The 21,857-nt window shown below is 43.1% G+C and overlaps 1 protein-coding gene across 2 annotated transcripts in view; it reads left to right on the top strand.

Moving 5' to 3' along the window:
* The window catches only part of vps50 (VPS50 subunit of EARP/GARPII complex), a 239,731-nt gene that overhangs the window by 1,658 nt on the left and 216,216 nt on the right, over nucleotides 1-21,857 (top strand). For both annotated transcript variants that reach the window (XM_029734820.1, XM_029734819.1), the window contains exon 2: nucleotides 104-172. In XM_029734820.1, coding sequence (XP_029590680.1) covers nucleotides 104-172 — 69 coding nt within the window. The remainder of the gene's footprint in view (nucleotides 1-103; nucleotides 173-21,857) is intronic.

Raw genomic sequence — 21,857 nt, 5'->3', positions numbered from 1 at the left:
TTCAGCCAAGGGGCATTTTGTCCATTGATTACTGCACATAGTATAAAGTTAGCTAAACCTGCCTGTTGTAAAATAGCAACTTCATCCTTATTGTTGATAACAGGGCCTGAAAAGCCCACAGGAGAGCATTGCAGACCTCAGCCCAGTGGAGGACATCAGGATCCCAAGCAAGGTAAGCCCTCTTCAGAGATATAGTATAATTCAATTTCTATGAAGTTCGATTTAGTGGTAGTCTCTGATGCTATTTAATTTCACTGCATTCAGACAGTTGTTCGCATTATTGTTAACCAATGACCACTAAACCAGAGTTCTCCCACCCTGTTCTTGGAGCGCTACCGTCATGTAGGTTTTCACTCCAACCGTAATCTAGCACGCCTGATTTCTAATAAAAGTTGGTTGATGAGCTGAATCAGGTTAGTTGCAACTGGGGTCGGATTGAAAACCTACTGAAGGGTAGCCCTTCAGGAACAGGGTTGGAGAGCCCTGCGCTAAACTGTACAATTGTGTAAAATATACAGTGTTCCTTCCAGTTACCCACAAGTGAAACAGTTTCAGATTATTCAGATACTGCCTAAACCAACTAGCTCACCCCCAGTATGTTAACGAGGCCTATTTCCAATAAACTGTTTAATTTCCTGTACATTTCTACATGAAATCATAATTAGTTTGCCTAACTGTAATTATTAGCATTTTCATTTGTCTGTGTAGCCTAGCCCTGTATCTTGTTAATAGCCCAGGACTGAATGACATACAATATGAGTGTTGCTCTGTGTCATAGCACATCCTTTGAATGAACCGCTTAGGTTTTTGAGACCACTGAAAAGAGGTAGGCTATTACATTTCGGTCTTAGATTTAGCCAGGGTCTCCTCCTGGGACTGAAGGCAATTTGGTAAGAAACACTTTAGGAGTCACATTCTTTATGTAACCACTGTATTTGATCCCGACGTTACATTCACATTGCCTTATCTAGTCTCTCTAGTCCTTCAAGGGCTGTTGCATCATTATTCTACATCACACTACAAAGAAGCCATTTGTTGGAAAGATCGAAGTTGGTCATTCACCAAACGACACTCCTCACGTCAAGGATAACAATCCAGATAATGCCTAGCTGTACTGCCGAGGCAGTATTGCAGCAGTTTGGACGGGAGAGTGAGCCGTTGCTTAGAAAATGCAATCAGTCACAGCCATGAGGGGCTACATTTGTCATTAGCCACTAGTTCTGAGTGCAGATTCAATTTGTAAAGAGTGTTCGAAGCGACTAACAAAATGCCCTGTTTATAATGTTAGTCACTCTTTCGGAGACCTACAAGCCACTCTCCTTGACGTTTCTGTGTATTTTTGACCTTCTATGAGCTCCAGCTGAATAGAACTTGGAATGGGACCAACCCCATTATCCACCATGCAGGGTGATTCAAGAAGACGTTTCATTTCCTCTGTTTGAAGCCTGTTATTGACGGCCGCAGCTTATTTTCTCCTACCTGTGTGGGCAGCAGACTCATAGTCTGGAAGTTGACTGCTGACCTCTAAAAGGTACAGATCCATTTTGGCTGTCAAGGTTTAGGCCTAGCCTACGTGGAAGATGTCACACTGAATAAAGGCAGTGACAGGGTCTGTCCAAAATGGCACCCTGTTCCTTTTATAGTGCCATATTTTTAACCATATTTACAGAGTCATTTTTTATTATGTAATTCTTTTTCCCATTTGTCATTTTTTATTTAGCTTTTCGTGTCATACATTCATTCCATTTTAAATTAATTAAAATAACATTGTTTGTCACATGCTTTGTAAACAACAGGTGTAGACTAACATTGAAATGCATACTGATGGGTCCTTTTCAACAATGCAGAGTTAGATGGTAAAATAAATAAATAATTGAAATGGTGACACGAGGAAAAAATACACAGTGAATAGCGAATAAAAATGAGAATAACTAGCATGACTATATATAGGGAGTAGAAAATAACATGGTTATATACAGTGAGGGGAAATAAGTATTTGATCCCCTGCTGAATTTGTACGTTTTCCCACTGACAAAGAAATGATCAGTCTATAATTTTAATGGTAGGTTTATTTGAACAGTGAGAGACAGAATAACAAAAAAATCCAGAAAAACGCATGTAAAATTTTTTATAAAATGATTTGCATTTTAATGAGGGAATTAAGTATGTGGCCCCTCTGCAAAACATGACTTAGTACTTGGTGGCAAAACCCTTGTTGGCAATCACAGAGGTCAGACGTTTCTTGTAGTTGGCCAACAGGTTTGCACACATCTCAGGAGGGATTTTGTCCCACTCCTCTTTGCAGATCTTCTCCAAGTCATTAAGGTTTCGAGGCTGACGTTTGGCAACTCGAACCTTCTGCTCCCTCCACAGATTTTCTATGGGATTAAGGTCTGGAGACTGGCTAGGCCACTCCAGGACCTTAAAAACCTGTTATGGCTAGGGGGCAGTATTGACACGGCCGGATAAAAAAACGTACCCGATTTAATCTGGTTACTACACCTGCCCAGTAACTAGAATATGCATATAATTATTGGCTTTGGATAGAAAACACCCTAAAGTTTCTAAAACTGTTTGAATGGTGTCTGTGAGTATAACAGAACTCATATGGCAGGCAAAACCCTGAGACAAATCCTGACAGGAAACTGAAATCTAATGTGTGGATATCACTTCAAACATTTGCCATTGAAACACACAGGGGCTTGTGGATCATTTAGCACTTCCTATGGCTTCCACTAGATGTCCCCAGTCTTTACAAAGTGGTTTGAGTCTCCTACTATTAAAAAAGACTGAAAGAGAGCCTGTTTATCTTGGTCACAGGGGATGGGCCATTACCATTGTGACGTCGGCGCCCATGGGTACTCTCCCTTTTCGAAACGTTTTGAAAGACAATGCAACCGTCCCAATGGAATATTATTGAAGCCCTGGTTGAAAAAGCCCCTAAAGATTTATGTTATACAACATTTGACATGTTTGAACGAACTTAAATATATATTTTTTGCTCATTCCTGACGACAAGTCAGACGCACACGGTACATTTTCACTAGCCTTTGGAGCGCTCTAACACTATTGGGACATAAATTATTAACTTTTTTGAACAAAACTACATTTGTTATGGACCTGGGATTCCTAGAAGTGCCTTCTGATAAAGATAATCAAAGATAAGGGATTATTTACAATAGTATTTTTGATGGTTGATCGTTCCAAGATGGCTCCAACATTTATAGCCTAGACTTTTTTTCTGGGCATACCACGTCGTTTATTGCAAAGTGTGATTTCCCAGTAAAGTTATTTTTAAATCTGGAAAAGAGATGGCATTCAAGACATGTTAATCTATAAGTCTTTGAATGACAATATTACATTTTAACAATGTTTTCAAATAGTAATTTTGTAAATTGTAGCGCTAATAAACAAAAGATTTTCTGAACGTCATGCGCCGATGTAAAATGCTGTTTTTATATATAAATATGAACTTTATCGAACAAAAAATGCATGTGTTGTGTAACATGATGTCCTAGCAGTGTCATCTGATGAAGGTTGTCAAAGGTTAGTGCTGCATTTAGCTGTGTTTTGGGTATTTGTGATGCATGCTAGTTGCTTTGAAAATGGCTGTGTCATTATTTCTGGCTGGGTACTCTGCTGACATAATCTAATGTTTTGCTTTTGATGTAAAGCCTTTTTGAATCTATAAAACGGTGTAAAATAGTCATATGTTTGAGAAATTGAAGTTATAGCATTTATGAGGTTTTGCATTTAGCGCAACGCGATTCCACTGGCTGTTGATTAGGGTGTGACGCAAGCGTCCCACTGGCACAGAGAGGTTAATGTGCTTCTTCTTGAGCCACTCCTTTGTTGCCTTGGCCGTGTGTTTTGGGTCATTGTCATAATGGAATACCCATCCACGACCCATTTTCAATGCCCTGGCTGAGGGAAGGAGGTTCTTACCCAAGATTTGACGGTACATTGCCCCGTCCATCGTCCCTTTTGATGCAGTGAAGTTGTCCTGTCCCCTTAGCAGAAAAACACCCCCAAAGCATAATGTTTCCACCTCCATGTTTGACTGTGGAGATGGTGTTCTTGGGGTCATAGGCAGCATTCCTCCTCCTCCAAACACGGCGAGTTGAGTTGATTCCAAAGAGCTCCATTTGGTCTCATCTGACCACAACACTTTCACCCAGTTGTCCTCTGAATCATTCAGATGTTCATTGGCAAACTTCAGATGGACATGTATATGTGCTTTCTTGAGCAGGGGGACCTTGCGGGCGCTGCAGGATTTCAGTCCTTCACGGCGTAGTGTGTTACCGATTGTTTTCTTGGTGACTATGGTCCCAGCTGCCTTGGGATCATTGACAAGATCCTCCCGTGTAGTTCTGGGCTGATTCCTCACCGTTCTCATGATCATTGCAACTCCACGAGGTGAGATCTTGCATGGAGCCCCAGGCCGAGGGAGATTGACAGTTCTTTTGTGTTTCTTCCATTTGCGAATAATCGCACCAAATGTTGTCACCTTCTCACCAAGCTGCTTGGCGATGGTCTTGTTGCCCATTCCAGCCTTGTGTAGGTCTACAATCTTGTCCTTGACATCCTTTGAGAGCTTTTTGGTCTTGGCCATGGTGGAGAGTTTGGAATCAGATTGATTGATTGCTTCTGTGGACAGGTCTTTTATACAGGTAGCAAGCTGCGATTAGGAGCAATCCCTTTAAGAGTGTGCTCCTAATCTCCTCTCGTTACCTGCATAAAAGACACCTGTCCACAGAAGCAATCAGAAGCACTGTTGTTGTTCTGTCTCTCACTGTTCAAATAAACCTACCATTAATTATAGACTGATAATTTCTTTGTCAGTGGGCAAATGTACAAAATCAGCAGGGGATCAAATACTTTTTTCCCTCACTGTATTGTAAGTACCAGTACCGAGTCTATTTGCATGGGTATGAGGTAATTGAGGGACAGTAGATATACTGTACATATAGGCAGGGATAAAGTGACTAGGCAACAGGATATATAATAGACAGTAGCAGCAGCGTAGGTGGTGTGTGTGTGGCGTATGTGTGTAATGCTGTAGATGGAGTGGAGATTTTCTTTTCTCCACCTCCCTTCATCCTAAACACACTTGCTCGTCATACGATTGCATAGAAAGAAAACTACACCAAATCACCTGCTTGAAGAAAGTGTTTTTATCATCTTATTCTTGAGTTTTGTTGAAGGGTAGAGGATGACAGCACTGAAAGAGATTATAGCTGGGACGATACCAGTGTCTCGTTACTTGTTAGTGTCGAGGCAAGAAAACGACTCAAAGCGGACTAATTGTGGAAACAAACATCATTATGTTGTCGTTCAGAGTCACATTTATTTTCCAAGCTATAGCATGCAATTTGTTTTTACAAAAAGCAGGGTTTCAAAGTACCGACGAGTTTTGTTTACTTCGTGTTTTAATTTATATATTTAACATTTGTTATGTATTTCGTGGTATCCAATTGGTAGTTAGTCTTGTCCCATCGCTGCAACTCCCGTACGGACTCGTGAGAGGCGAAGGTCGAGAGCCATGCGTCCTCCGAAACACAACCCAGCCAAGCCGCACTGCTTCTTGACACAACGCCCGCTTAACCCGGAAGCCAGCCGCACCAATGTGTCGGAGGAAACACCGCACACCTGGCGACAGTGTCAGAGTGCATTGCGCCCGGCACGCCACAGGAGTCGCTAGTGAGTGCGCGATGGGACAAGGTCATCCCTGCCGGCCAAATCCTCCCCTAACCCGGACGACGCTGGGCCATGTCCGCCACCCCATGGGTCTCCCGGTCGCAGCCGGCTGCGATAGAGCCTGAACTTGTGGTACAGCTAGCACTGCGCCACTCCGGAGGCCCTCGTGTAAAAAATTTTGCCTTGGAAAAAACATTGCGATACTGGTATTGTCATAGGCCTTAAATAGATGCTTCAAACCGTCTGCTCTCTATCCCAAAGGATCCATGCTGTTCCTTCAAAACGATTAGCTATGGAAAGAAAATATCAAATAATTATGAGGAGTCTAGTCAGCCAAAACACACACAGACACAAACAACACTTAGGCTAACCTAATTCACAAACAACAAAGTTTTACGTAGAGCCTAGTCTGCAAGCCTAGTAGGGGAAAATGCTGTTGACTACAGATGGCTTCTTACAATAACTGATTTCCACACTTTCAGGTTATGTCACATTAAGATAACACACATTTGTATGCAGCGTGACCAGTCGGAGAAGGAACGCCAGGGGAAAAGCAATCATGATTAGGGCTATTCTCTAAGGGCTTTCCTGACTCTGATAGATTAAATGGCGGTGGACTAACTGGATTACATCCTGGTACTTCACTGTATGTTGAAGAACCAGGGATTTTTCTGCCATTGGAATCCAAAAAGTGTAAAAAAAACTATTTTTTTTTTGCCAAAGATCTGCCATTGTCACTCCCCCTGCCACGTCTACCACCTAAGCCCCTTCTTGATCCAGAAAAGATCTTTAGAACTGCTTCTGGAACAGTCACGGCTTCTTCCAAGCATGTTGGGTGATTGATGGGCTTGCTCCTCTCTCTTGCCTCAGTCCCCAATGGAATTTTGTACACACTACACCTGTAAGCTTCCCACTGGTCAATTCAATGTCTATTCCACGTTGGTTCAACGTAATTTTATTGAAATGACATGGAAACGTGGGTATATCCTTACGTTATTTGTATTTAATTATTATGGATCCCCATTAGCTGCTGCCAAGACCTCAAAATTAAGGCAGTTTATACATTTTTTAAAACATTACAATACATTCACAGATTTCACAACACACTGTGTGTGCCCCCCAACTCCACCACTACCACATATCTACAGTACAAAATCCATATGCCAATGTTTGTGTTGCTTCACTGTCCCCGCTCTTCCATAAGGTGTACATCTTGCAAAAGTATTCATCCCCCTTTGTTTTTTTCGATTTTGTTGCATTACAACATGTAATTTAAATAGATTTTTATTTGGATTTCATGTAATGGACATACACAAAATAGACCAAATTGGTTAAATTAAATGAAAAAAATAACTTGTTTCAAGTTATAAAAAAAGAAAACCGGAAAAGTGGTGTGTGCATATGTATTCACACTCTTTGCTACGAAGCTCCTAAATAAGATCTGGTGCAACCAATTACCTTCAGAAGTCATATAATTAGTTAGATTGCACACAGGTGAACTTTATTTAAGTGTCACATGATCTCAGTATGTATACACCTGTTCTGAAAGGCCCCAGAGTCTGCATCACCTCTAAGCAAGGTGCACCACCAAGCAAGCAGCACCATGAAGACCAAGGAGCTCACCAAACAGGTCAGGGACAAAGTTGTGGAGAAGTACAGATCAGGGTTGGGTTATAAAAAAATATCAGAAACTTTGAACATCCCATGGAGCACCATTAAATCCATTATTAAAAAATGGAAAGAATATGGCACCACAACAAACCTGCCAAGAGAGGGCAGCCCACCAAAACTCACGGACCAAGCAAGGAGGGCATTAATCAGAGAGGCAACAAATAGACCAAAGATAACCCTGAAGGAGCTGCAAAGCTCCACAGCGGAGATTGTAGTATCTGTCCATAGGACCACTTTAACCTCTCTAGGGTAGGTGGCACCAAATCGTCCCACCTACGTAACAGCCAGTGGAATCCTGTGGCGCGTTATTCAAATACCTTAGAAATGCTATTACTTCAATTTCTCAAACATATGACTATTTTACAGCATTTTAAAGACAAGACTCTCGTTAATCTAGCCACACTGTCCGATTTCAAAAAGGCTTTACAACGAAAGCAAAACATTCGATTATGTCAGCAGAGTACCCAGCCAGAAATAATCAGACACCCATTTTTCAAGCTAGCATATAATGTCACAAAAACCCAGAAGACAGCTAAATGCAGCACTAACCTTTGATGATCTTCATCAGATGACACACCTAGGACATTATGTTATACAATACATGCATGTTTTGTTCAATAAAGTTCATATTTATATCAAAAACCAGCTTTTTACATTAGCATGTGACGTTCAGAACTAGCATACCCCCCGCAAACTTCCGATGAATTTACTAACAATTTACTAAATTACTCACGATAAACGTTCACAAAAAGCATAACAATTATTTTAAGAATTATAGATACAGAACTCCTCTATGCACTCGATATGTCCGATTTTAAAATAGCTTTTCGGTGAAAGCACATTTTGCAATATTCTAAGTAGATAGCCCGGCATCACAGGGCTAGCTATTTAGACACCCAGCAAGTTTAGCCTTCACCAAACTCCGATTTACTATTAGAAAAGTTTGATTACCTTTGGTGTTCTTCGTCAGAATGCACTCCCAGGACTTCTACTTCAATAACAAATGTTGGTTTGGTCCTAAATAATCCATAGTTATGTCCAAACAGCGGCGTTTTGTTTGTGCGTTCAAGACACTATCCGAATGGTAAATAAGGGTTACGAGCACGGCGCATTTCGTGACAAAAGATTTCTAAATATTCCATTACCGTACTTCGAAGCATGTCAACCGCTGTTTAAAATCAATTTTTATGCCATTTTTCTCGTAAAAAAGCGATAATATTCCGACCGGGAATCTGCAATTAGGTAAACAGACGAAAGAAAATAAAGCACGGGGTCGACTCGGGCATGCGCCTAAGCCCATTGTCCTCTGATCGGCCACTTGTCAAAAGTGATAATGTGTTTCAGCCTGGGGCTGCCTCGATATCGTTCAGCTTTTTCCCGGGCTCTGAGAGCCTATGGGAGCCGTAGGAAGTGTCACGTTACAGCAAAGATCCTCAGTCTTCAAGAAGAACAACAACTTGTCAGACAGGCCACTTCCTGCATGGAATCTTCTCAGGTTTTTGCCTGCCATATGAGTTCTGTTATACTCACAGACACCATTCAAACAGTTTTAGAAACTTTAGGGTGTTTTCTATCCAAAGCCAATAATTATATGCATATTCTAGTTACTGGGCAGGAGTAGTAACCAGATTAAATCGGGTACGTTTTTTATCCGGCCGTGCAAATACTGCCCCCTAGCCCTAACAGGTTAAGCCGTTCACTCAGTGGCCAGAAAAAATCCATTGCTTAAAGAAGAAAATAAGCAAACACGTTTGGTGTTTGCCAAAAGCCATGTGGGAGACTCCCCAAACATATTGAAGCAGGTACTCTGGTCAGATGAGACTAAAATTGAACTTTTTGGCCATCAAGGAAAATGCTAAGTCTGGTGCAAACCCAACACCTATCATCACCCCGAGAACACCATCCCCCACAGTGAAGCATGGTGGTGGCACCATGATGCTGTGGGGATGTTTTTCATCGGCAGGGACTGGGAAACTGGTCAGAATTGATGGAATGATGGTGCTAAATACAGGGAAGTTCTTGAGGGAAACCTGTTTCAGTCTTCCAGAGATTTGAGACTGGGACAGAGGTTCACCTTCCAGCAGGACAATGACCCTAAGCATACTGCTAAAGCAACACTCGAGTGGTTTAAGGGGAAACATTTTAAATGTCTTGGAATGGCCTAGTCAAAGCCCAGACTTCAATCCAATTGGGAATCTGTGGTATGATTTAAAGATTGCTGTACACCAGCGGGACCCATCCAACTTTAAGGAACTGGAGCAGTTTTGCCTTAAAGAATGGGCAAAAATCACAGTGGCTAGATGTGCCAAGCTTATAGAGACATACCCCAAGAGACTTCCAGCTGTAATTCCTGCATAAGGTGGCTGTAACCAAGTATTGACTCTGGGGGAGGGGGGTGAATAGTTATACACGCTCAAGTTTTCAGTTTTTTTGTCTTGTTTGTTTCACAAGAAAAATGATTTTGCAACTTCAAAGTGGTATGTTATGTAAATCAAACGATACAAACCCCCCCCAAATATCCATTTTAATTCCAGGTTGTAAGGCACCAAAATAGGAAAAATGCCAAGCGGGTGAATACTTTCGCAAGCCACTTTTTTATTTTTTTTAATTTTTTTTTTTAATCTAATTTTACTGCTTGCATCAGTTACTTGATGTGGAATATTGTTCCATGTAGTCATGGCTCTATGTAGTACTGTGTGCCTCCCATAGTCTGTTCTGGACTTGGGGACTGTGAAGAGACCTCTTGTGGCATGTCTTGTGGGGTATGCATGGGTGTCCGAGCTGTGCGCCAGTAGTTCAGACAGACGGCTTAGTGCATTCAACATGCCAACACCTCTCATGAATAAATCTCTTCAAAATAAGTAGTGATGAAGTCAATGTCTCCTCCACTTTGAGCCAGGAGAGATTGACATGCATATTATTAATATATATTGGCTCTCTGTGTACATCCAAGGGCCGGTCATGCTGCCCTGTTCTGAGCCAATTGCAATTTTCCTAAGTCCCTTTTTGTGGCACCTGACCACACGACTGAACAGTAGTCCAGGTGTGACAAAACTCGGCCCTGTAGGACCTGCCTTGTTGATAGTGCTGTTAAGGTAGAGCAGAACTTTATTATGGACAGACTTCACCCTATCTTAGCTACTGTTGTATCAATATGTTTTAAAAAAAAAAAAATTCCCCTCACCTTTATTTAACCAGGTAGGCTAGTTGAGAACAAGTTCTCATTTACAACTGTGACCTGGCCAAGATAAAACATAGCAGTTCGACACATACAACAACACAGAGTTACACATGGAATAAACAAACATACATTCAATAATACAATAGAAAAAGTATATATACTGTGTGTGCAAATGAGGGAGGTAAGGCAATAAATAGGCCATAGTAGTGAAATAATTACAATATAGCAATTAAACACTGGTGTGATTGATGTGCAGAAGATGAATGTGCAAGTAGAGATACTGGGGTGCAAAGGAGTCAAATAAATAACAGTATGGGGATGAGGTAGTTGGATGGGCTATTTACAGATGTACTATGTACAGGTGCAGTGATCTGTGAGCTGCTCTGACAGCTGGTAGAGAGAAGCTAAGATAGGGAGAAGTCTGTCCATAATAAAGTTCTGCTCTACCTTAATAAAGTTAGTGAGGGAGATATGAGTCTCCAGCTTCAGTGATTTAAAAAAATAAATATATATATATATATTATTATTTTTTTACAATTTTTTTGCAGTTCGTTCCAGTCATTGGCAGCAGAGAACTGGAAGGAAAGGTGGCCAAAGGAGGAATTGGCTTTGGGGGTGACCAGTGAAATTGACCATGACAGTTTACAATACAGGGTTACTCCAAGCAGTTTAGTCACCGAAACGTGCTCAATTTCCACATTTAGTTATTACAATGTTTAGGGTTTAGTGAATGATTTGTCCCAAATACAATGCTTTTAATTTGAGAAATATTTAGGACTAACTTATTCCTTGCCACCCACTCTAAACCTAACTAAAATCTCTGTTAAGTGTTGCAGTCATTTCAGTCGCTGTTGTAGCTGACATGTATAGGGTTGAGTCATCCGCATACATAGACACACTGGCTTTACTCAAAGCCAGTGGCATGTCATTAGTAAATCTTGAAAAAAGGGGCCTAGATAGCTGCCCTGGGGGACTCCTGATTCTACCTGGATTATATTGGAGAGATTTCCATTAAAGAACACCTTCTGTGTTCTATTAGACCGGTAACTCTTTATCCACAATATAGCAGGGGGTGTAAAGCCTTAACACACATGTTTTTTCCAGCAGCAGACTATGATCGATAATGTCAAAAGCTGCACTCAAGTCTAACAAAACAGCCCCCACAATCTTTTTGTCATCAATTTCTCTCAGCCAATCATCACTCATTTGTGTAGTTGCTGTGCTTGTTGAATGTCCTTTCCTATAGGCATGCTGAAAGTTTGACAATCCTATTTTACAGTTAACAAAATTGAATCTGGGCAAAAGTTTACTGAGCTTGAAGTTCCTTGGTGTCCAGATCACTAACATGGTCCAAGCACACCAAGACAGTCGTGAAGAGGGCACGACAAAACCTATTCCCCCACAGGAGACTGAAAAGATTTGGCCTGGGTCCTCAGATCATCAAAAGGTTCCACAGCTGCACCATCGAGAGGATCCTGACTGGTTGCATCACTGCCTGGTATGGCAACTGCTCGGCTACCGACCGCAATGCACTACAGAGGGTAGTGCGAACGGCCCAGTACATCACTGGGGCCAATCTTCTTGCCATCCAGGACCTCTATACCAGGTGGTGTCAGAGGAAGGCCCTAAAATTTGTCACACACTCCAGCCACCCTAGTCATAGAGTGTTCTCTCTGTTACCGCACGGCAAACGGTACCGGAGCACCAAGTCTAGGTCCAAGAGGCTTCTAAACAGCTTCTACCCCCAAGCCATAAGACTCCTGAACATCTAGTCAAATTGCTGCCCAGACTATTTGCATTGCCCCTCTCCCCCTCTTTACACCACTGCTCCTCTCTGTTGTCATCTATGCAATGTCACTTTAATAACTCCACATGTACATATTACCTCAACTAACTGGTGCCCCTGCACATTGACTTTGTACTGGCACCCCCCTGTATATAGTCTCGCTATTGTTTTTTTTACTGCTGCTCTTTAATTACTTGTTAGTTTTATCTCTTATTCTTATCTGTATTTTTTTGAAACTGCATTGTTGGTTAGGGGCTCGTAAGTAAGCATTTCACTGTAGTGTCAACACCGGTTATATTCGGCGCATGTTTGAGTTTATTTTATTTTTTACAGGGACAGTGCACATTAATCAACGTTTCAGTAAAAGTGCCGGTTTTAGCCAGCCGGCTAATTTTCAACCGGGGCAGGTTATTAAAAGCAATTACAATACAGACAATCAATGAGCAGTGAGCACAATGTGACTAATACGATTTGATTTGATTTTGATTTGAAGTGTTTGTAGTGGGCTGATTGGTTGGCTATTTGAGTCAGTAAAGGGGGCTTAGGTAGCGGAATGACCCTCCAAACCTGGGGGCACACTTTCTAGTAGGCTTAAATTGAAAATACGGCAAATAGGAGTGGCAATATTGTCTGCTATTATCCTCAGTAATTTTCCATCCACGTTGTCAGACCCCGGTGGCTTGTCATTGTTGATCGACAACAATTTTTTCACCTCTTCCACACTCACTTTACGCAATTCAAAATTACAATGCTTCTCTTTCGTAATTTGGTCAGATAAACTTAAATGTGGTGTGTCAGCGTTTGTTGCTGGCATGTCATGCCTAAGTTTTCTAATCTTGCCAATTAAAAAAATAATTAAAGTAGTTTGCAATATCAGTTGGTTTTGTGATGAATGTGCCATCGGATTCTATTAAGGATGGAGCTGAGTTTTCCTTTTTTCCTAAAATGTCATTTTTAGGTGCTCCAAAGCTTTTTACTGTCCTCCTTTGTCATTTATCTTTGTTTCATAATGTAGTTTCTTCTTCTTTTTATTCAGTTTAGTCACATGATTTCTCAATACGTTCTCCAATGGGTTGTGCAGCTAGACTTATGCCTGAATACTTTTTATTTTCTATGGTTCTCATTCTATCTAGCTTGACCTTTAATGACTTTGGACAGATGTGATACAAGGAGCAGAGAGAGGGAAAAGAGGTTCATATTTTTACTTTCTACCCCCTATCTATACCTGTTCCAGGGACTACTGTATGATTTGGCATTGCTGCTTGGAGAAAAGATCAAACCAAGTGGGGTAGGGGGTCAAACTAGAGCCATCCAGGCCTATAGAAGGCTGTGGTTCAAACCATACTATTCACATAGCTCAAACTGGTTTGGGTGTGGTTCAAACCATACTATTCATATACGGTACCAGTCAAAAGTTTGGACACCTACTCAATTCAAGGGTTTTTCTTTTATTTGTACTATTTTCTTCATTGTAGAATAATAGTGAAGACATCAACACTATGAAATAACACATGGAATCATGTAGTAACTTAAAAAAGTCTTAAACAAATCAAAATATATTTTAGGTTCTTCAAGGTAGCCACCCTTTGACTTGATAACAGCTTTGCACACTCTTGGCATTTGCTCAGTCAGCTTCATCTGGAATGCTTTTCCAACAGTCTTGAAGGAGTTTCCACATATATTGTATACTTGTTAGCTGCTTTTCCTTCACTCTGCGGTCCAACTCATCCCAAACCATCTCAATTGGGTTGAGGTCGGGTGATTGTGGAGGCCAGGTCATCTGATGCAGCACGCCATCACTCTCCTTGGTCAAATAGCCCTTACACAGCCTGGAAATCCTGTTGAAAAACAAATGATAGTCCCACTAAGCGCAAACCAGATGGGATGGCATATCGCTGCAGAATGCTGTGGTGGTGTGCTGGTAACTCTAATGAACTTATCCTCTGCAGCAGAGGTAACTCTGGGTCTTCCTTTCCTGTCTCGGTCCTCATGAGAGCAAGTTTCATCATAGCGGCTTTTGCGACTGCACTTTTAGAAACTTTCAAAGTTCTTTACGTTTTCCACATTGACTGACCTTCATGTCTTAAACTAATGATGAACTGTTGTTTCTCGTTGCTTATTTGAGCTGTTCTTGCCTTAACATGGACTTAGCCCTATCTGGTAAAAGTTCTGTATACCTCCCTTACCTTGTCACAACACAACTGATTGGCTGAAATGCATTAACAAGGAAAGAAATTTCACAAATTAACTTTTAACAAGGCACACCTGTTAACTGAAAAGCCTTCCAGATGACTTCCTCATGAATCTGGTTGAGAGAATGCCAAGAGTGTGCAAAGCTGTCATCAAGGCAAAGGGTGGCTACTTTTAAGAATTTCAACTATAAAATATATATATATTTTTTTATGTTTATTTAAAAAATTAAAAATAAATTGGGGTTACTACATAATTCCATTTTTGTTATTTCATAGTTTTGTCTTCACCATTCTACAATGTAGAAAATAGTGAAATGAAAGAAACCCTTGAATGAGTAGGTGTGTCTAAACTTTTGACTGGTACTGCAGCTCAAACTGGTTTGGCTGTGGTTCAAACCATTCATCCTCAAGATATCTTTTCTAATTCTGCTGTGTTTGATTGACGCATGCTGCCATCCAATGTACACCCAGATAAGTCAGAGAATTGTCGATGGGCGGGTCTAAATTCAATTATCCAGTACCTGCTAGGTGCTGCGGGTCAGAAGACGGCCATCATAGGATTCATGTGACCTTGCAAGGCTGTGTTAGGCTGTTTCTGCTCTTTAGACGACTCATTTGGAATGCAGACGTATACGCATTCCTTAAAAGGAGGCCAGCTCTTTCTCCCTGACAGATAAGTGTTGTTGTGGGTGCCTCTTTGTAGCCCTGAGAGACTTTTCTCTCTTTCCTCTTTTGGGGCCCTTTAGTTGTACAAACCACATTTCGTTTACTTCTCTGACTAAGCAGCAGATCACATATGGTAGAATTCCTTTGATATTTTTTTTTTACACTCAATCTTTTCTTCCCTAGAACATTTTAAGAGGCTTTTGTGGGCACTTAATAATTCAGGCATTTAATCTAGTCTCCACAGTCCCTTGAAGCGACAGATGTTGCAATCCATTACAATTCACTTCTTTCAAGCCCACTGTGTATCGTGATAATCTCTCTTAAGTGCACACTCGTTCACTACTCAATGTAAATGCATCGAATTGGTGATGGCATATTACCATACACCATTAATTTCCTTTCAAATTCATGAAGGGAAGTGAACAATTGCACACTTCAGGAGTAAGGAGAGATAATTAGGATGTACCTTCTAGTGGTGCGTGGGTCAGCTGTTTGTTCACACACACCAGCCCGCAATTTCTAATACCCTTCCGCAACCGCCGGACTAGACACTGAGTGTACAAAACATTAGGAACACCTTCCTAATATTGGAGCTCAATTCGTCGGGGCATGGACTCTACAAGGTGTCAAGTGTTCCGCAGGGATGCTGGCTGATGTTGACTCTAATGCTTCCCACAGTTGTGTCAAGTTGGCTGGATGTCCTTTGGGTGGTGGACCATTGTTGATACACACAGGGAACTTTTGAGTGTGAGAAACATAGCAGCGTTGCATTTCTTGACACAAACCGGTGCACCTGACACTTACTACCATCCCCCTTTCAAAGGCACTTAAAGACTTTTCCTTGCCCATTCACCCTCTAAATGGCACACATACACAATCCATGTCTTAAGGCTTAAAACTCCATCTTTAACCTGTCTCTTCCCCTTCATCTACACTGATTGAAGTGGATTTCACAGGTGACATCAATAAGGGATCATAGCTTTCACCTGGATTCACCTGGTCAGTCTGTCATAATGTTTTGTACATTCGGTGTATATGATATGCATTTGTCAGATATACACTGTGTACAAAGGTATGTGGACACCCCTTCAAATTAGTCAATTTGGCTATTTCAGACAAACCAGTTACTGACAGGTGTATAAAATTGAACACCGGAGCAGAAGGCAGACGTTTTACGTGCCTCCAACCAATTGTTTTTTCCGTTCGTTTATCTGCGTTGTTTGTAACTTCTTTTTACTCTTTTTGCACGTAATGTTGCCGCTACCGTCTCTTATGACCGAAAATAACATCTAGACATCAGGACTGCGATTACTCATCACGGACTAGCAGAATCCTTTTTCTTCTTTCACGACTCTGACGAGCCCGAGGTGGAGGATATACGGCTCCCTCGGGAACAGGCCCCGACCCCAGTGATCTGCGTGAAGAGGAGGCGGAGAAAGAGAGGCCGGAGAGCGGGCTGCCTTCTGAGAAGTCGGAGGCGATCGAATAAACCCCCACTTCCCTCAATTCTGCTAGCAAACATGCAATCTTTGGACAATAAAATGGACGAGTTACTGGGAAGATTAAACTACCAACGGGACATTAAAAACTGTAACATCTTATGCTTCACGGAGTCATGGCTGAACGATGACAATATCAACATACAGCTGGCTTGGTTATGCAATGTACCGGCAGGATACAACAGCGGCGTCTGGTAAGACAAGGGGCGGTGGTCTATGTATTTTTGTAAACAACAGCTGGTGCACGATATCTAAGGAAGTCTCGAGCTATTGCTTGCCTGAGGTAGAGTTTCTCATGATAAGCTGCAGACCACACTACCTACCGAGAGAGTTTATCTATATTCCTTGTAGCTGTTTACATACCACCACAGTCAGAGGCTGGCACTAAGATGGCATTGAATGAGCTGTATTCCGCCATAAGCAAACAAGAAAATGCTCACCCAGAGGCGGTGCTGCTAGTATCTGGGGATTTTAATGCAGGGAAACTTAAATCAGTTTTACCAAATTTCTATCAGCATATTAAATGTGCAACCAGAGGGAAAAGAACTCTGGACCACCTATACTCCACATACAGAGATGCATAGAAAGCTCTCCCTCGCCCTCCATTTGGCAAATCTGACCGTAATTCCATTCCCCTTTCCTGCTTACAAGCAAAAAATTAAAGCAGGAAGCACCAGTGACTAGATCAATAAAGAAAGTGGTCAGATGAAGCAGATGCTAAGCTACAGGACTGTTTTGCATGCACAGACTATAATATGTTCCGGGATTCCTCCAATGGCATTGAGGAGTACACCACATCTGTCATTGGCTTCATCAATAAGTGCATCGATGTCGTCCCCACAGTGACTGTACATACATACCCCAACCAGAAGCCATGGATTACAGGCAGCATCCGCACTGAGCTAAAGGCTAGAGCTGCCGCTTTCAAGGAGCGGGATTCTAACCCAGAAGCTTATAAGAAATCCCGCTATGCCCTCCGACGAACCATCAAACAGGCAAAGTGTCAATATAGGACTAAGAGTCGTTCTACTCCGGCTCTGACGCTCGTCGGATGTGGCAGGGCCTGCAAACCATTACAGACTACAAAGGGAAGCACAGCCGAGAGCTGCCCAGTGACACGAGCTTACCAGACGAGCTAAATCATTTCTATGCTCGCTTCGAGGCCAATAACACTGAAACATGCACCAGCTCTACCGGAAGACTGTGTGATCACGCTCTCTGCTGCTGATGTGACTAAGACCTTAAGACAGGTCAACATTCACAAGGCCGCAGGGCCAGACGGATTACAAGGATGTGTACTCCGAACATGCGCTGACCAACTAGTAAGTGTCTTCACTGACATTTTCAACCTCTCCCTGTCTGAGTCTGTAATACCAACATGTTTAAGCAGACCATGATAGTGCTTGTGCCCAAGAACACTAAGGTAACCTGCCTAAATGACTGCCGACCTGTAGCATTCATGTCTGTAGCCATGAAGTGCTTTGAAAGGATGGTCATGGCTCACATCATCCCAGAAACCCTAGACCCACTCCAATTTTCATACCGCCCCAACAGATCCACAGATGATGCAGTCTCTATTGCTCTCCACACTGCCCTTTCCCACCTGGACAAAAGGAACACCTATGTGAGAATGCTATTCATTGACTTCAGCTCAGCGTTCAACACCATAGTGCCCTCAAAGCTCAACAATAAGCTAAGGACCCTGGGACTAAACACATCCCTCTGCAACTGGATCCTGGACTTCCTGACGGGCTGCCCCCAGGTGGTAAGCGTAGGTAACAGCACATCCACCACTCAGATCTTCAACACAGGTGCCCCTCAGGGTTGCTTGATCAGCCCCCTCCTGTACTCCCTGTTGACTCATGACTGCACGGCCAGGCACTACTCCAACACCCTCATTAAATTTGCGGATGACACAAAAGCGGTAGGCCTGATTACTGACAACAATGAGACAGTCTATAGGGAGGAGGTCAAAGACCTGGCCAGGTGGTGCAAGGACAACAACCTCTCCCTCAACGTGATCAAGACAAAGGAGATGATTGTGGACTACAGGAAAAGGAGGACTGAGCACGCCCCCATTCTCATCGACGGGGCTGTAGTGGAGCAGGTTGAGAGCGTCAAGTTCCTTGGCGTCCCCATCACCAACAAACTAACATGGTCCAAGCACACCAAGACAATCGTGAAGAGGGCACAACAAAACCTATTCCCCTATAGGAGACTGAAAAGATTTGGCATGTGTCCTCAGATCCTCAAAAGGTTCTACAGCTGCACCATCAAGATCATCCTGATTGGTTGCATCACTGCCTGGTATGGCAACTGCTCGGCCTCTGACTGCAAGGCACTACAGAGGGTAGTGCGAACAGCCCAGTACGTCACTGGGGCCAAGCTTCCTGCCATTCAGGACCTCTATACCAGGCGGTGTCAGAGGAAGGCCCTAAAAATTGTCAAAGACTCCAGGCACCCTAGTCATAGACTGTTCTCTCTGCTACCATACGGCAAGCGGTACCGGAGCACCAAGTTTAGGTTCAAGAGGCTTCTAAACAGCTTCTACCCCCAAGCCATAAGACTCCTGAACAGCTAGCAAAATGGCTACCAACACTATTTGCATTGCCCCCCCCCCCCTTCTCCACACCACTGCCACTCTCATCTATGCGTAGTCACTTTAATTAACTACTCTACCTACATGTACATGCTACCTCAACTAACCGCTTCCCCCGAACATTGACTCTGTACCGGCACCCCCCTGTATATATTATTTTTACTGCTGCTCTTTAATTACTTGTTACTTTTATCTCTTATTCTTATCTGTATTTTTTTGAAACTGCATTTTTGGTTAAGGGCTTGTAAGTAAGCATTTCACTGTAAGGTCTACACCTGTTTTATTCGACGCATGTGACTAATACAATTAGATTTTTGATCTCCATATACAAACATTGGAAGTAGAATGGCCTTACTGAAGAGCTCAGTGATTTTGTGATTTTCAACGTGGCACCGCCATAGGATGCCACCTTTCCAACAAGTCAGTTTGTGAAATTTCTACACTGCTAGAATTGCCCTTGTCACCTGTAATTGCTGTTATTGTTAAGTGGAAACGTCTAGGAGCAATAATGGCTCAGCCGCAAAGTGGTAGGCCACACAAGCTCACAGAACGGGAACACCGCATGCTGAAGCGCTTAGCATGTCTGTCCTAGGTTGCAACACTCCCTACCGAGTTCCAAAACTGCCGCTGGAAGCAACTTCAGCACAAGAACTGTTCTTCGGGAGATTCATGAAATGGGTTTCCGTGGCCGAGCAGCCGCACACAAGCCTAAGATCACCATGTGCAATGCCAAGCGTTGGCTGGAGTGGTGTAATACTCACTACCATTGGACTCTGGAGCAGTGGAAACGCGTTCTCTGGAGTGATGAATCATGCTTCACCATCTGGCAGTCCGACGGACGAATCTGGGTTTGGCGGATGCCAGGAGAACGCTACCTGCCCCAATGGATAGTACCAACAGTGGAGTTTGATGGAGGAGGAATAATGGTCTGGGGCTGTTTTTCATTGTTCGGGCTTGTGCTACAGCATTTAATGCTACAGCATAAAATGACATTCTAGACGATTCTGTGCTTCCAACTTTGTGGCAACAGTTTGGTGAAGGCCCTTTCCTGTTTCAGCATGACAATGCCCCTGTGCACAAAGCGAGGTCCATATAGAAATGGTTTGTCAGGATTGGTGTGGAAGAACTTGTCAGGGCTCCGTGCAGCCCAGTCATCAACACCATCAAACACTTTTGGGATGAATTGGAACACGGACTGCGAGCCAGGCCTAATCGCCAAACAGCAGTGCCCGACCTCACAAATGCTCTTTTGGCTGAATGGAGTGTCCGTAGCAATGTTCCAACATCTAGTGGAAAGCCTTGCCAGAAGAGTGGAGGCTGTTATAGCAGCAAAGTGGGGACCAACTCCATATGAATGCCAATCATTTTGGAATGAGATGTTCGGGGAGCACGTGTCCACATATTTTTGGTCATGTATTGTACATCTAAACTCAGCAAAAAAAGAAATGTCCTCTCACTGTCAACTGCGTTTATTTTCAGCGAACTTCACATGTGTAAATATTTTTTGAACATAAGATTCAACAACTGAGAGACAAACTGAACAAGTTCCACAGACATGTGACGAACAGAAATTGGAATAATGTGTGCCTGAACAAAGGGGGGGTCAAAAAAAGTAACAGTCAGTATCTGGTGTGGCCACCAGCTGTATTAAGTACTGTAGTGCATCTTCTCCTCATGGACTGCACCAGATTGGCCAGTTCTTGCTGTGAGATGTTATCCCACTCTTCTAAGAAGGAACGTGCAAGTTGCCGGACATTTCTGGGGGGAATGGCCCTAGCCCTCACCCTCCGATCCAACAGGTCCCAGACGTGCTCAATGGGATTGAGATCTGGACTCTTCGCTGGCCATGGCCGAACACTGACATTCCTGTCTTGCAGGAAATCATGCACAGAACGAACAGTATGGCTGGTGGCATTGTCATGCTGGCGGGTCATGTCAGGATGAGCCTGCAGGAAGGGTAGCACATGAGGGAGGAGGATGCCTTCCCTGTAACGCACAGTGTTGAGATCGCCTTCAATGACAACAAGCTCAGTCCGATGATGCTGTGACACAACGCCCCAGACCATGACGAACCCTCCGCCTCCAAATCGCTCCCGCTCCAGAGTACAGGCCTCGGTGTAACGCTCATTAGTTCGACGGTAAACGTGAATCCGACCATCACCCCTGGTGAGACAAAACCGCAACTCGTCAGTGAAGAGCACTTTTTGCCAGTCCTGTCTGGTCCAGCGACGGTGCGTTTGTGCCCATAGGCGACATTGTTGCCGGTGATGTCTGGTGAGGACCTGCCTTCAGTCCAGGCACTCTCAGCCTATTGCGGGCAGTCTGAGCACTGATGGAGGGATTGTGCGTTCCTGGTGTAACCTGGGCAGCTGTTGTTGCCATCCTGTACCTGTCCCGCAGGTGTGATGTTTGGCTGTACCAATCCTGTGCAGGTGTTACATGTGGTCTGCCACTGCGAGGATGATCAGCTGTCCGTCCTGTCTCCCTGTAGCGCTGTCTTAGGCGTCTCACATTGTGGACACTGCAATTTATTGCCCTGGCCACATCTGCAGTCCTCATGCCTCTT

This window comes from Salmo trutta, chromosome 36, assembly GCF_901001165.1.
Source record: "Salmo trutta chromosome 36, fSalTru1.1, whole genome shotgun sequence".
Lineage (NCBI taxonomy): Eukaryota > Metazoa > Chordata > Actinopteri > Salmoniformes > Salmonidae > Salmo > Salmo trutta.
This window is presented reverse-complemented; position numbering and strand designations above follow the sequence as displayed.